Consider the following 13,984-nt stretch of genomic DNA (forward strand, 5'->3'; position numbering starts at 1 on the left):
TTGACATGCATCTTTGACATTGCACATACTTATGAATAAAGCACTGTACATGTAAGGAAGAATGTCTTTTCGTCTTATTTTGTAAATCGTTTGCCAAAATGTCAAATGTTGTACCTTCGTCGTCCATTTTGTCGGCGTACAAAATCATAATAGTCGTAAAATCCACCAACGGGTTAAATACAACTGTTGTATCAAACCGTACAAAGTGGTTCAATCATTCAATAGGTTCAAGTATTCCAAATAAAGTTATACAAAGCACAATTTTTTTTAAAAGTCGGTAAACGGAAAACAAAATGGCTACCTTAAAAAAGCAATGTCCAGCATATTTCTCAGATTAGGTGAGTTTTGACAGCCAATGAAAATGACCCATTTCTCAAATCCTATATTAGGCAAGTTTTGTAGCCTATCAGAACGGAGGAAACTCCTATTAGGGGAGTTTTGTTGATATTGGCCGAGTTTGGTCGATATTGAGCGAATTCTGGCATATATTGTCTTCATTTGTCTGGTATTGATACCGCAGTTGTGTCTGTATCTTGTCAAATACGTATGCCTTCTATTGAGGTCATTTTTTATCCTAATGTAACATTGTTAATGGAATAATTATAAAGACTGATAATAAAACTGGCTACATAATATTGGAGTTTTTATTGCATACTTTTTCACCTCATACAAAAACATGTTTCTGTTTCAGCTGAAGAACTATTGTGGAGACCTTCTGGTGACCCTGTTGCCATGCCTACTGACCTTTACCAAGACTTCAACACAGCCAATCAGCTGCTCTCCTTCTGACCATGTGACATTCAGTTTACCAATCAAATTGCAGCAAGTCAGTGACCCTGTGCCAGCCAAGTTCAGCTTGAATACAGATTTCAGGTTGATTAGAAAAAGAGATGTTTGGCTCTCAGAGAAACTGCCATACATTTCTGAAGAGGACATGACCATTGCTCCAGGTATTTAATGATTTATTGTAACATGGCTGTTAAGAATAAATTTGAAAACTATGTCAACTTTAAAAGATATATGTTCAAAATTCTTGAAAATCACAAATCTAGTCTAATGTTAATTATCTAGTGATTGATGCTATAGGTGTTTAACTCTCATCAAAGAGGTTGTGTGTTTCAGCCACACTAGATGTACAAAATGGACTCTAGTTAAGAAATACAACTCTGAGGGTCACCTTATAAGAACCAGCCAGTCAGCCCCTGCAGGTGTATATGGACTGAGGCATTAGCTGAGATCCATTCACCTTAAGGGCTTGACTTGCCGGTCCATTTAATGCCATATGGAAAAAAGTGATGGGTTATATTTCTAACATGATAACATTTTATACAACTTTGAATTCATTTTTTATGCTGGCCATGTTACAATGTTTTCGCCATTGTGATAATTGCAAAGCCCCACTGAACAGTTTTATGATGTCAGCAGTCCATAAAATATTTTATGGACTACTGACATCATAAAACTGGAGTTTATTAAAATACAGTGAATATGGATTGATCGACTTCATATAAACAATGCAGGGACCGATGTAAGGTAAAATAAATAAAAATAAGCCATCTCTTGTAGGAGATACAGTGTATGGCAGACTAGATGTGAGCCCCATACAGTTGTTGGATCAGAACATCTATCTGTACATTGAGAAGGTGTTTGTGTGTGCTGGTCAGGGGGGTTACATTCCACTATACAATCCGGATATAGGTCACTATGGATGTGTGGGAAATGCAGAACAACTGGACACTGTCATCAGAATAATGGTTTGTTATGTTTTATTGGACATATTATGTCGAGAATAATATAAAGAGAAATGTGGTAACTGATAATAGTAACGGTAACTTTAGATATTTAGTTCAAGCCATTATTAGACAAAGCAGGCAAAAAACTTTCCCCCAATTTATATCTATCAACCTTAGATGTGTATTTTTACATGCAGGATATAGATTAATAGACACACAGTTCCACGTGGACCCTGTAGGGGTCAAGATGGCCAGGGAACAGTCCACTGAAGTCTTCAACATTACAGGTTCTGCCTAACAATGTGTATTTATTATATTCAGGACAAAACGGACCCCTCGTCAGTTAACACCACATTCCAAGGGTTCCCTCTATCCGCTATGATGTCGGATGACGCACAATCCTCTGAAGTCTTCAACATTCCAGGGGCAGATGGATTCTCATTTGATTCCTCGCCACTTTTTAAGGTTGGTAAACTAAGCAGTTAATGGCTTCAGTTATTGTCTGACGGTTGTTTTTAAAATGATGCTTTATTTTGCATTAACTATTACAGAAAACTTTCATTCCTCTGAACTTATAAAAGCTATGCCTACATAAGTTAGGGTGTTATATGCCTGTTACTTTATAATATCATAGCTCAATGCATGATTGTAGTACTTGCAAAATTAATGCTATTGGTCATGTGTAGCTCTTCTGCTTGTCATAGTTCTGATTTCTGGATTAAAGGCTTAAACTTTGGCCATAGCTCACAGTCACATATATTAAGATATTCACATAAAACTGAATGCATGTTAACATTACAAATTACCAACATGTAGCAAGTCACATTATTCTGGCTAAATATTAGCTTAGTTGTGCCAATTGTTTGTCTGAGAAGAACAGACCAATGTTAGCATCAGGTAGCTGCAGTGCTCTTGTTTGGAGTGATGTTGTTTATTTAGTTTTATCATTACAGGCTGAGGGTGGAAAATTGTGGTTCCTGCACATAGTGTTTTCACTGACCACCACAAATGGAGATGTTATTTCAAGAACATCAGTGTTTGACAGACATAATTTGAAAAGATCCCTCAATGACATTGCAGGGGTTGGGAATGGTGTAAAGGGCACAAATATGGCCCCTTTAATACTCGACTTTAATGGGAAATCTTTGGTAGAAGACCAATTCGATTCTGGCAAAAGAACTGAAAACAATGAAAGCCAGATGCCACTTATTTCAGCCCTGATTGGGGCAAGTGCTCTACTGCTGATAGGTATTTTTGTGCTTGTGATATTTATACGACACCGACGGAAGCAGACGTCTCCACCGCCAACTCCATCAGGAACGATAACTGTGATGTCAACTTCTCCTGGACATACAAAAGTCATATCAAATGCTCATATCTTCAACCAGTCACTCCCATACCATTCTGAAGTCTGACGGTGACATTTTGTGTTTTACAGGAAGAGTAATTATTTGGAATTGAGAATTCCTAAATCCAAACTATCCTGTGTTGGTTTGATTGTTAACAGTACCTGGTGTATGTAACATGATTTTGTTAAAGGAACATACATGTATATTATTTAACGTCATTGCTAAATATTTAAAAAAAAAAAAAAAAAATTTAAGAGAATCCTTCTTGCTGCATTCATTTTATTTGCTGCATGACATTTTCCAAGTCAACAAAATAAGCATATTAATATTACAGAGGAATAATACTCGTTGAAATGAAATCCATTTTGTGCCAAAACACCCATTTCTTTAATATTAAAGTGAAGTTTGAGATAAGAACTGGTCATATATTCCATATGTTTCTTCGTGAAGACATGGTATCAGCTTATTGTTACGAAGTTTATTATTTTATCTATTTAAAATAATACATATTGATGTAACATAATTATGTGCAATAATTTGTCTTTATTTCCTTTTTATGTGTTTGCATTATAGCTGTTTTTGATTCTTAAATGGTCAGTTTAATGATAGTTCATGTTTGTAAATGACCCTTCACATGTATGTTTTAATACGGGTCAGTTATCCATGAGTAATGCATGGATAATTTGTCCAAGAGGAGCAATTATCAAAGTTTGGATTTTCCAAAAAATATCTGCAATTTAAATGAGTTTGATAATAAAATCTTATTGAAATTTTTGATATTATGCAAAACTATTATCTTATGGTAAACGTTATATAGATTTGTACATTGAATCCATGTTGCTCTTGAACCTCAAAAATGTGCCAGATTTCAGCTCCCTTGTTTTGTGTAAAAATGCATTGTGAAAAAGTTATGCAAGGTTATGCAAACATTGCACAAGATTTGTGCCGTTAATTCTTTGATTTGTATATGCAACATTTGCCTAGCAGTATGCTTTCTCAACTGTGTTGTCAACATGACATGTTTTTTTGCTTGTTTTTAAAATTGTTCTATTCTAGTCATTTGTAAATTTGTAACTTGTTGCCTGTATTTTGAAAAAGCGAGAAATTTGTTATAATGATTTGCTCATGTTAATAATCATACAAGTTTCATGTGTTTAACAGAGTTTCAGGATGTTTAATATGTTTGTTTCTGGAGTAGAGTGTAATTATTTGAACTATGATTTCAATTGCTTGGTATTTGACCTGAAATAATACTCCTGTGATCATATATGGGGTAACATGTATTTATGCAGCATATTGCGATATTCCATGCATATTTGTATTACATGCGCATTTGCATTCCAAAAATAAACTCATAAAGCAAGAACATTTTATTGCAATCTGAAGGTCCACCTATAAGATTCTTTACTTCTATGTAAGTGATATTCTTTCATTGACAATTTCTCTCCATTCGTTTTACTGTTAGATGTTTGGGTATAGTACTTAAACAGAAACAAGATGTACCCAGTACACAGTATAAGTCTACATAAACAAGTATATTATGTACTTCCTTAGGCACAGTTTTCAGTACCACTTTTAAATCTTAAAATTTCAGTAAACTACTTCAAATGCAACATGTTTAAGAAAACCACAGTCTAAGGTACATCCTTAAGTAAACCACTCGATCCAGTACAGATTTAAGTAAAGCATTCATATCCAGTACATACTCAACGTATAAGGAGGCTCCTTTACTTGTTTCAGCATCTGCGCTGTCATTGGGTTAAGGTTTTAGGGAATTTTTAGTTGGCATTTTCAGTTATAAGTCCAATACCCTTACTTCAATTCATTTTATACTTCAAACATTTGTTTAGGACAATGGCACAATGAGGTACATAGTATCTATCCTAAGTAAATACAAATTATGGCCCTTGATTGACTTGGGAGCTTAGGTTCAAGTTTTGGGGCACATTGTAATGGTTTAAGGGTTAGTATAAGTTTGGATTTTCGCAAATTACTTCTATGTCCTTCATTCAGCTGACTAAATACTTCACACAATAATGTTACAAAACTCCATATTATCCTAAATACAAATTATGACTCTTGATTGACTTACAAAGTTTGGTTAAAGTTTATGGGTAACTTTTGGTTTTTAACTCGGATCTCAAATACTATTCATTTAATGGCCTTCATACTTTACATAGTAGCCATCACACTATTAGGTGTCAGAACTTCATACAGATAATGGCCCTTGATTGACTTTTTTTACTCTGTTTTTATGGCCTTTGACAGGCACTTTTTATATTTTAAACCAGGTTTTCACAACTGTCAAACTCGCCATGGTATGGAATCATTTTAATAAAGTATGAAATATAGTGACCAAACTTTGTATACATAAAGGACTTATGAAGACTTCATAGGATTGCATTTGGGACCCCTGAAGTCAAGGTCACAGTAACTAAAATAGGAAAATGGTGTGTACTGAATAACTTGAGTTAGGGTTGTTTAATGTATCCAATTCTAAGACAAAATGGCGTATAATCAAGTGCGCTGTCCTACAACAGCCTTTGTTTAGTACATGTTAAATACAGCTTTAGTAAACCAGTTTTACTTAAGAAAATATAATATGCAAACCATTTCAAGAGGTACATTTTTTATTTTGGCATATGTTTAAGATTCAAACTTGGAAACCTCTCAAATAAACTCTTTTACATGTAAATGTAAACCACGTTTTCAGCTTTTATTAACTTCTTCATTTGGTTGTTTTAAAACCACTTTATTATGGTACAGATCTTTTAATGCACCCATGAACACTTTACCAGATGAATAAAAGTTTTGTAGATTATTGACAACATATTGACATCACGTCTGTATTTAAAAGTGTCTTAACCATCAGGATTAAGTTTAACAATTGGTGGGTGTGTAACTGCTGTCATGGCAGGAACTACACATTTCTGAAAATATCTGAAAGTAAAAAAAAAAAATTACGAGGGCTGTTCTTAAAATTAACAAATGCATGTATTCAGAAAACGATGTATTATATTGAATACTCATTCAGAAATGAATTTCATTATTCTATGGTGTCGAATATGACAATTGTTTATAAAACTGTTCACATGATTCAAATTTCATTGCTGTAGCTTTAAAAATGAGAAAATAGGTCAAAAGGTCAAAGGGTAGTTAATCCAATGACAACATTGATATTTGTCTGCAAAACTGCACACATGATCTTAATTACACTGCTGTAGCTTCAAAAATAAGAAAGTAGGTCAAAAGGTCACAGTCAAGTTCATCTAAGCATAACATTGATATTTGTTTTTAAAACTATATACAGGGTCAATATTTCATTGCTGTAGCTTCAAAATAAAGTAAGTCAAACAGTCACAGTCAAGTAATCCAAGCACATCATTGAAAATAATTTTGTTTCCAAAACTGTACACATAGTCCAACCTTCATTGTTGAAGTTTGAAAAATAAGCAAGTAGGTCAAAAGGTCGCATTCAAGATTATCAGATAACAAATTTAATTGCTGTAGGTTCAATAATAAGAAAGTATGTAAACAGGGATTGGACCAGCTTTGACCCCAGGGACTAATTTGATAGAGGGCCAACATATGATGCTGCATGACAGATATCAGAGGTCTGGCCAATGCAGGTTGAGAAAAGATGACTCTCAAAGATTTCCCTGTACAAGTCTAAAGGAAACCAGTGAACCCGTGGGCATGGCTAGTTTGGGCTGCAGGGGCATAATTTGGACAAACTTGATGGAGGACTACTGTATGATGCTACATACACAATTTCATAGGCCTAACAGTTTCAGACGAGAAGATTTCCCTACGTAAGTCTATAGGCAATTTGTGAACCCCAGGGTGTGGCCAATTTTGTTTCCAGGGGCGTACTTTGAACAAACTTGGTGGAGGACTACTGTATGATGCTACCTACTAAATATCAAGGGTGAGGGACTAGCGGTTTCAGACAAAAAGGTTTTTAAAGATTTCCCTATATAAGTATGAAAGAAACTTGTGATCCCCGGGGCGAGGCCTGCTTTGACCCTATGGCATAACTTGAACAAACTTGGTAGAGGACTACTAGACAATGTTACACACCAACTATCTATGCTCGTAGCCTCATGGTTTGCCATGACAACCAGAGTTCAACGTGGAATATATTTTTGTTTTGAAATAGCACCTTCCAAGGAAAATCCCAGTGAAGTTTCATCTAAATTGGCCTGGCGATTAAGGAGAAGATGCCGTTAGAAGCAATATATATAGCCCGGAATTACCGTAACTGGGTTTTCCCATGCCGGTACAAATAAAAGGTGAATTTCGAGCTATTGAAATTCATGTAACAGTCCAATGACTCTATTGTTTCCGAAGTAACGTGTGTATATTACAACGGTTTAATTTTGTTTGTACCGGAAGATTAGGCTGGAAAACCCAGAATATCTATAATTCCGGGCTTAAACTATTGTTTACCTCTCATCGCCGGGCGGTTTGCGTTGAGAAAAGATCACAATTATTAGAGCTTATAACTAATGCAATATATCGTTGATAATAAGCCGTCAGACATATGGCTTACAAACCTCCCCTGGTGGACAATGAGCGACATAAGCCTTGCCCTGAAGGTCACACAAAATAAATTTGTTGACAGCTCCGGGGTAAGAAAACCTCAGATGGCCCGGGTTGCTGGAACACGGAGAGCTGAACTGCCAGGATTCTGTAAGCATTAGAAAATGATTGTAATATTTACTACGTAAATACAATCAGCCATGTTAGGCAGGTTACCATGATATATGTGGTGTATTTTTTTAAGTGGTCGACCCTCATCAAACATGTCGTGATTTGAGCCCCACCAGGGACCTTCTCTTGGCCTCTAAAAACGACACCTCTACCGGTTTCAACAGAAACCTTGAAACGAACTCGGGGTGATTTATATCACCCGTACACTTCACAGTGGAGCTAAAATGAATTACTGTAACTACACAGGCCAAAACACTTCAACTTCGTTCATATTTGTTTTGGTTAAAACTTAAAACCATTTATTTCAAAATATGTTTAAGGTATCCGTACCTGCACAACTGGACATCAAACCGTCACAGTCAGTTCTGTCAAGTCCGAGAAAACACCGAAACTCTACATCTGTGAAAAGGAAGCATACATGTTTGACTTTCACGCATTTGCATTGTAAAAAAATGCTAGGCAGTGAATAATTATAATATCCAAATTGGACTGTTGCACCCGAGGCAAAAGGAAGAAACATGTATACGTACTTTGACTTTTTTCCGGTTCTGAAATTTTAAAAATAACATCTTTAAGTTTGTAATTTAATGATTTTTTTCAAAGACTGAGGTTCAAATTGATTGTGAACAAGGCATCATGATCACTTCTATCTCATATATATATATATATATATATATATATATATATATATATATATATATATATATATATATATATATATATATATATATATATATATATATATATAGGGAGGACATATGCTTTAGTGGATCTGGCCGCTTGATAACACTTAATTCATCTATTGTTCTAAAAAGTTTCCTGCAGCTCACTTTAAGAAAGGTCTACCAGATGGATTTCTGTAAAATGAAATACATCTCGGAAGTGTAGAGTACGAACCCACGGAGAATCGCCAGAAGGTTGGATCCATCACGGGTTTCGAGTCCGCGCCGCAGTAGTCTTTTCCTTGCACCAAACCTGAGACCATTTGAAAACCAGTTACTATCTTAGTTAAAAGCATTTTCTGTTCCAATTGGATCAACTTCATTAAGATGTACTAGTAGTTGCCTTGCAATGCGTAGTATTAAAAGTCTTAATCTATTCAACATCTTGCGGATTTCAGAAGGACGCCTTACAATATTTCAGAACATATAATATTGCACAATTTCACAAATAAAATAATACTGGCACGTGTTACCTTGTCCTAAGAGGAAGTAATATTGTTGCCCGGGGGACAGCCTGGCGGTGGTTTGGAATTGGAGCCGCGTGTTGTTGGTCACGTGAGAGTATGTCACACCGGAAGCGGACGCGACGTCAATCTGCTCAACTAAAGTCCCGTTTGCGAGGTACAGGTACATGTAAGCTGGTCTCGTGGGCGCAAGGTCCTACAATGTATGATATGAATTAATAAATAACAAATAATAATAGATTGCATAACTTCAAAATCGATTATTAATCACCACATGTATCGATTTATGTGGCTGTATGCTCTTTAGTTTCTAAACACATGCAAATATAGCAAAACAACATTGTACCACACTATATAGCTAAAACGCATAACTACCAGTGAACACTTGATTTCACCTTCACTTATTGTTAAGTACACTTACTACCAGTTAGCCTGTAATTCATTTATACCGCTCATTTTTAAACAAAAAAGATCTGAGATGTCTTGACCGATTATTTTACGATCATCGTTTAGTGATATAAGACCGATTTTGAATTACTACTTAATGGTTGGATATAATTTCAAATTGACTACAGTGCACAAGTGTTTATTAGGATATGCCTTAATTAGAGTGTATGTATCCTATAAACTAAGACCCCAAAGCTGTTGCTCGTTGATAATCAAACGCAATAACTATTTTGAGTGAGTGCGGATTCTTTGGCACTCGGCGTTCATTAACGAACACAATCAGGAACTTACGGGGCGGTTGAAAACGACGGTCCACTGGTGCTGGGTGACGGGGACCACTTGATCATTGGGCGATTGGGAGCCGGGAATCGCCTCCGCTGCTGGAACTACATGGTTAACGGCATTCTTATATACTCGTTTGCAGTGGAAACACAATGAACTTTCTTACGTATTGCGTATTGTTTTTACTATAAAACTATAAAATCGGAAGCCGAAGGCAGCCGTGGTCTATTGTAAATAGAAAGTTCCTCACAAAATAAACTCACGTAGACGCTAATGTCTTTTACAAACCAGCGCCCATGTGCGAATCGCTGAATCACCTACTAATATAACCAATTAATGACTTATAACCTCGGTGGTCGTTTTCGTCAGAATCTTTCTAATCAGTCTGGCGATCTGATTGACGGAGACACATATTATTTAAATGTGTTTTATGTATAGTAGTAAAATCATTTAGAGTAACAAAGTCATACCTCCAGCTAGCAGAGTTATACACCTTTGTTCACTTGACATCCTGAAATCACGGGAAAAAATGTATCGATGACCTACAGCCAATATAAAGTGCTTACAGGAACTCATTAAGTCTTGATACCTTGAGAATTTGCGCATATCGTACAGTTTTGTATGTCGCGGTAAAGTTGAATGTGTTTCTAATCTGGTGCAAAACCATTTTAGTTCATATTTATGATATTACAATTTTTAAGATTTTATTAACGTGCGTCTTTAGATTGCCATCTACCCGTTATCGTCCACAGCGGTGAAGCAAAAGACATTGTCGACGGAGTCTGCGTGATCGGGGTTCCATGTGACTTGCACGTGCCAGTGGCCATCAAGCGCCGTCTGCTGCAGAGCGGACTTCACCAGACCCAGCGGTGACACTGTCTTCACTTCAGATATTCTACCGTGTTTAAGAACGTAAAATGTAAACGGGTGTCTCTCTCCGCAATGTTAGCGTACATTCAAGATTGGTACCACTCTCGCCACTTTTGGACATGCTCACAACATTTCAGGGGGTTAAATCGACATAAATCATGTTGGATTAACCATATAATGCATGTTCAGTGTCAACAGACGGAGAAAAGAACTGGCGAACGAACATACAAAATAATTATATACATTAGGTTCCTCGCCGAGGGTTTCATATTCTAAGTGTTAGGATATACATGTTATGACACATTACTCTAACATATTATATCATAATAGTACATATTGCACACATACTGGTTTTTAGCGCCACTCTGAATGTAGATATCCGTGGTAAAGTCAGATTGGTTGGTCACGCCTATACAGGCCATATCCGGGAGAGTGAAGTTTACAAACTGGGGGCGCTCGTGCTCAAACACCGTGCAGTTGGTGAAGTCTCCCTCGATGGATACAAGGAACTGGAGCGGTACGCTGCTGATGGCCCCTGGTGCCGCCCGGGGATTGAAGTCCTCTATCTGTATGGCAACCGGATACCAACCCTTTTGATCGTGGGCGCTATAGGTGATCGTGCAGTTGTCCTGTACATTTTAGAAAATTGCAATTTTCTCCTTAAAAGGCGCACAATATAGGTTATTATTTTGATTTATTTTAACCGTAATCATGTTTTACTCACTTGACTCTAATAATCAAAACATAGAGGCATATGCATTAGATACAGAAAAAATAAGTTAGTGAATATTTGCGCTTTTTAACATGGGATTTCGTGGCCACGTAACTAAACTAAAAGTTAGAATAGTTTATCCGTGCCTAAATCATTTGCTGTTCTATGTTTTACACCTGTAATCATTTAAGTCAAATGCGTTAAACATGAAAATGCATAAAAAAAATCATAAATGCATCAATCTATAATGTGCGCCTTTAAAAAGATAGGCAAAACAGAGTTAAATATTTCAATGCAACCCTTAGACACAAGTGTTTCCACAAGGTAGCAAAAAGACTTCAAAATACAACAGTCAATGACGATATGTGAACATATTGTTTTATTCTAGAATTAAATCAAAGAGATAGACTCGCATCTGAAGCCTTTACATATAATTTTGAGTCACAACAAGCAATCATCTGTCACCGACGTTTAACTATCTTGATATGGTAATGTTCAACCTCACCTCATGTAGAACTGCCCTCGAAAACGAGCGGGAGACGCCATCACTCTCGGTCTGCCGCGCCCACCGGCACCGCACCGCGTCACCGTCTGCGTCCATTACCGGAAGTCTATTTTTTAAACAACGATAATAAACCTCTTCCATATCAGTATTTTTGTTGAAATTTGTTGTTATGTAATTTATACAACTGTCAGTAGCGGAGACGAGTATGCAAGTTTGCAAATATTATGGTAAAATAAGGCTGTATCGCATTAGAAACGTTATTCACCTTATAGTGTGGCTACATCCATATTTCAAACGAACAAGGGGTGGAAAGTCTATCCGCGGAGAGGCGTTCATGCGACCGGTGTCTGCACGGACGGACGTGTTGACCGTCATCTGGACCTTCCAGCTCGAGCTAGCCCCCTCTACCAGCGTGTCGATCCAACAACAACCGTTAAACCTGAAATAACGTAGTTGTTCTATATTTTGGGAAACTCGTGACATATTTGTGACGACCTCTAAAGAGATTAACCGGTGTATTTTCCAACACCCAATACTCTGTGTAATTTCTGTTGCAAGCCCTTATGTTAATTAATAACTTAAAATCTAAATTTGTTACAACAAGCTAAACCTTGACTGTCAATATAGCTTAAAGTATTACTCAAATGTGTAAAATGATTTGTTGTTGGTAGAATTGAGCGGAAACCGGATGTGGCCCCTTCCTGTCTGCCAGTCCTCCAGCAGGCTGTAATCAGTGCACGTGTACAAAAACTCCTCAGAGAAACCAGAATTAAGGTTGAAACTGAAAATAAAGGAGTAGAATTAGTAAGTATTTGTTACGACGTCTATTGATGGTTTTGCTTTTCAATATGAGACATAATCGGCAGTTTGCTAGTGGTACGATACAGGTATGCATCCGTGCTTAATAACTGTCCTGGCATCTGCAATTTTAATCCGGCGACCGGTGACAGGCTCCAAGCATCTTAACCACACCACCCCTCCGACCAAATTTCCTGGTTTGTTATCCTTGCTCCGCCACGACATGTTCCTTCCCTCAATAGTTTCGCTTGACCCTTCACTAATTGTTAGTACAGTCCTACCTGTAAAGGTTGGTCAAGGTAGGCGTGACCAATTCCTCTAAGAAGCCCTCTGAATTCGTGGTTATCCACTGTTCGGCAATGACGGTGTCGTTACACATGGGACTCTGGGACGTCCGTCGCCACGACTCACGGTAGTCCACGTCAATCTGTGAGAAAATATCGTCTTTCTGTTTACGTTAAATCAATAATGGGTTAGACAAACTTGTTTCCTCTGCCGTCAATCTATTGTTCGAGAATTACCGTGGTGTTAACCAAGAGTATCATCGTTAATTTTTAGTTCATTGTTTTGCTACACTGTGGATAGGTGTGCGTGCGTGCGTGCGTGCGTGCTGCGTGCGTGCGTGCGTGCGTGCGTGCGTGTGTGTGGTTGCACACCATGGTATGAAGGGCGTTTGTCCAATATTTATTGGGTCGTTGGTTCCAGGAATCAAAAATGCCGCCTGTTTAAAGCAACCTGGTCAATTGAAACCAGCCCTAGTACTCCTCAAACTGGCTGGTATAGGATCCTATACCAAACTACTGCCCTTAGACTTGGTTAAAGTTCCAAGGCATGATAGTTATGTGACATGGGACTATGAATAATGCTATTTATGAAATGATGAAAAATAGAATAATATGTAAAACTGAATGCTCCAGAATTCATATGAACTAAGGTAATCGGTTTTGTGGTTCAGAGACGCTAAAGCGGAAGTGTCTGATGAATGATGTCGTCTGGTGGTGAACGACACATTTATTAAAGCAAACAAAATATGAACGGTAAATTTGCTTACCGCGGTGCCATCCTTACTCTGCTTCCAGAAAATCATAGCCCCGCGAAAGTGAGACCCATTGCTGCCAGGATATATCACCCAAAGTAAGAACAGCATCCATTTCCAATGGTAAGACCACGCCATGGTCAAAACTAAATATATTTTATCTGTAAGTTTGGCAATTTACCGGATAACCTTTTTTGATAAAGGTATCGAATAGATGTTTAAAAATCATAGTTACTGAATAATGTATTGTCCTTCCCATATCATAAAGAAACATTTTATCTAACGTCAAAAGTGCATATGTCATCGAAAATTGCCATCCAACCAGGTGCGTACCTGAAGCATTTTGAAATGTA

At 37.2% G+C, this 13,984-nt stretch overlaps 2 protein-coding genes and 1 long non-coding RNA gene across 4 annotated transcripts in view; 1 reads left to right on the forward strand and 2 right to left on the reverse strand.

The window, feature by feature from the left end:
• Positions 1-4,442, forward strand: part of LOC128228132 (extracellular matrix protein 3-like) — a 75,859-nt gene extending 71,417 nt beyond the window's left edge. For both annotated transcript variants that reach the window (XM_052939255.1, XM_052939256.1), the window contains exons 22-25: positions 692-950; positions 1,567-1,754; positions 2,055-2,198; positions 2,687-4,442. In XM_052939255.1, the coding sequence (XP_052795215.1) occupies positions 692-950; positions 1,567-1,754; positions 2,055-2,198; positions 2,687-3,148 (1,053 nt within the window). In that variant the 3' untranslated portion in view covers positions 3,149-4,442. The remainder of the gene's footprint in view (positions 1-691; positions 951-1,566; positions 1,755-2,054; positions 2,199-2,686) is intronic.
• Positions 4,443-5,694: 1,252 nt separating this feature from the next.
• On the reverse strand, positions 5,695-8,194 carry LOC128228697 (uncharacterized). The gene is made up of 3 exons (XR_008259966.1): positions 8,126-8,194; positions 7,639-7,772; positions 5,695-6,022 (listed from the first exon to the last, which is right to left on the reverse strand). It is a non-coding gene; the product is annotated as an uncharacterized LOC128228697 (long non-coding RNA).
• Positions 8,195-8,621: 427 nt separating this feature from the next.
• Positions 8,622-13,764, reverse strand: LOC128226142 (uncharacterized). Its single transcript, XM_052936038.1, has 11 exons — positions 13,647-13,764; positions 12,877-13,022; positions 12,438-12,578; positions 12,063-12,236; positions 11,798-11,903; positions 10,929-11,170; positions 10,447-10,605; positions 10,181-10,221; positions 9,720-9,814; positions 8,991-9,177; positions 8,622-8,770 (listed from the first exon to the last, which is right to left on the reverse strand). Exons 1-11 carry the CDS (start codon positions 13,740-13,742, stop codon positions 8,622-8,624), a joined length of 1,536 nt encoding a protein of 511 aa, XP_052791998.1. The 5' UTR covers positions 13,743-13,764.
• Positions 13,765-13,984: the final 220 nt, after the last annotated feature.

This window comes from Mya arenaria, chromosome 3, assembly GCF_026914265.1.
Source record: "Mya arenaria isolate MELC-2E11 chromosome 3, ASM2691426v1".
Classification (NCBI taxonomy): Eukaryota; Metazoa; Mollusca; class Bivalvia; order Myida; family Myidae; genus Mya; species Mya arenaria.

What these genes read in the sequence shown, in the direction of transcription:
- LOC128226142 (XM_052936038.1), bottom strand. Translation starts at nt 13,742, where the DNA reads ATGCTGTTCTTACTTTGGGTGATATATCCTGGCAGCAATGGGTCTCAC. An exon ending in AAATCATTTTACACATTTGA is followed by an intron (nt 12,237 to 12,437) that starts GTAATACTTTAA and finishes ACGTTATTTCAG; the next exon opens with GTTTAACGGTTGTTGTTGGA. An exon ending in CAGAGTGGCGCTAAAAACCA is followed by an intron (nt 10,606 to 10,928) that starts GTATGTGTGCAA and finishes TAAACACGGTAG; the next exon opens with AATATCTGAAGTGAAGACAG.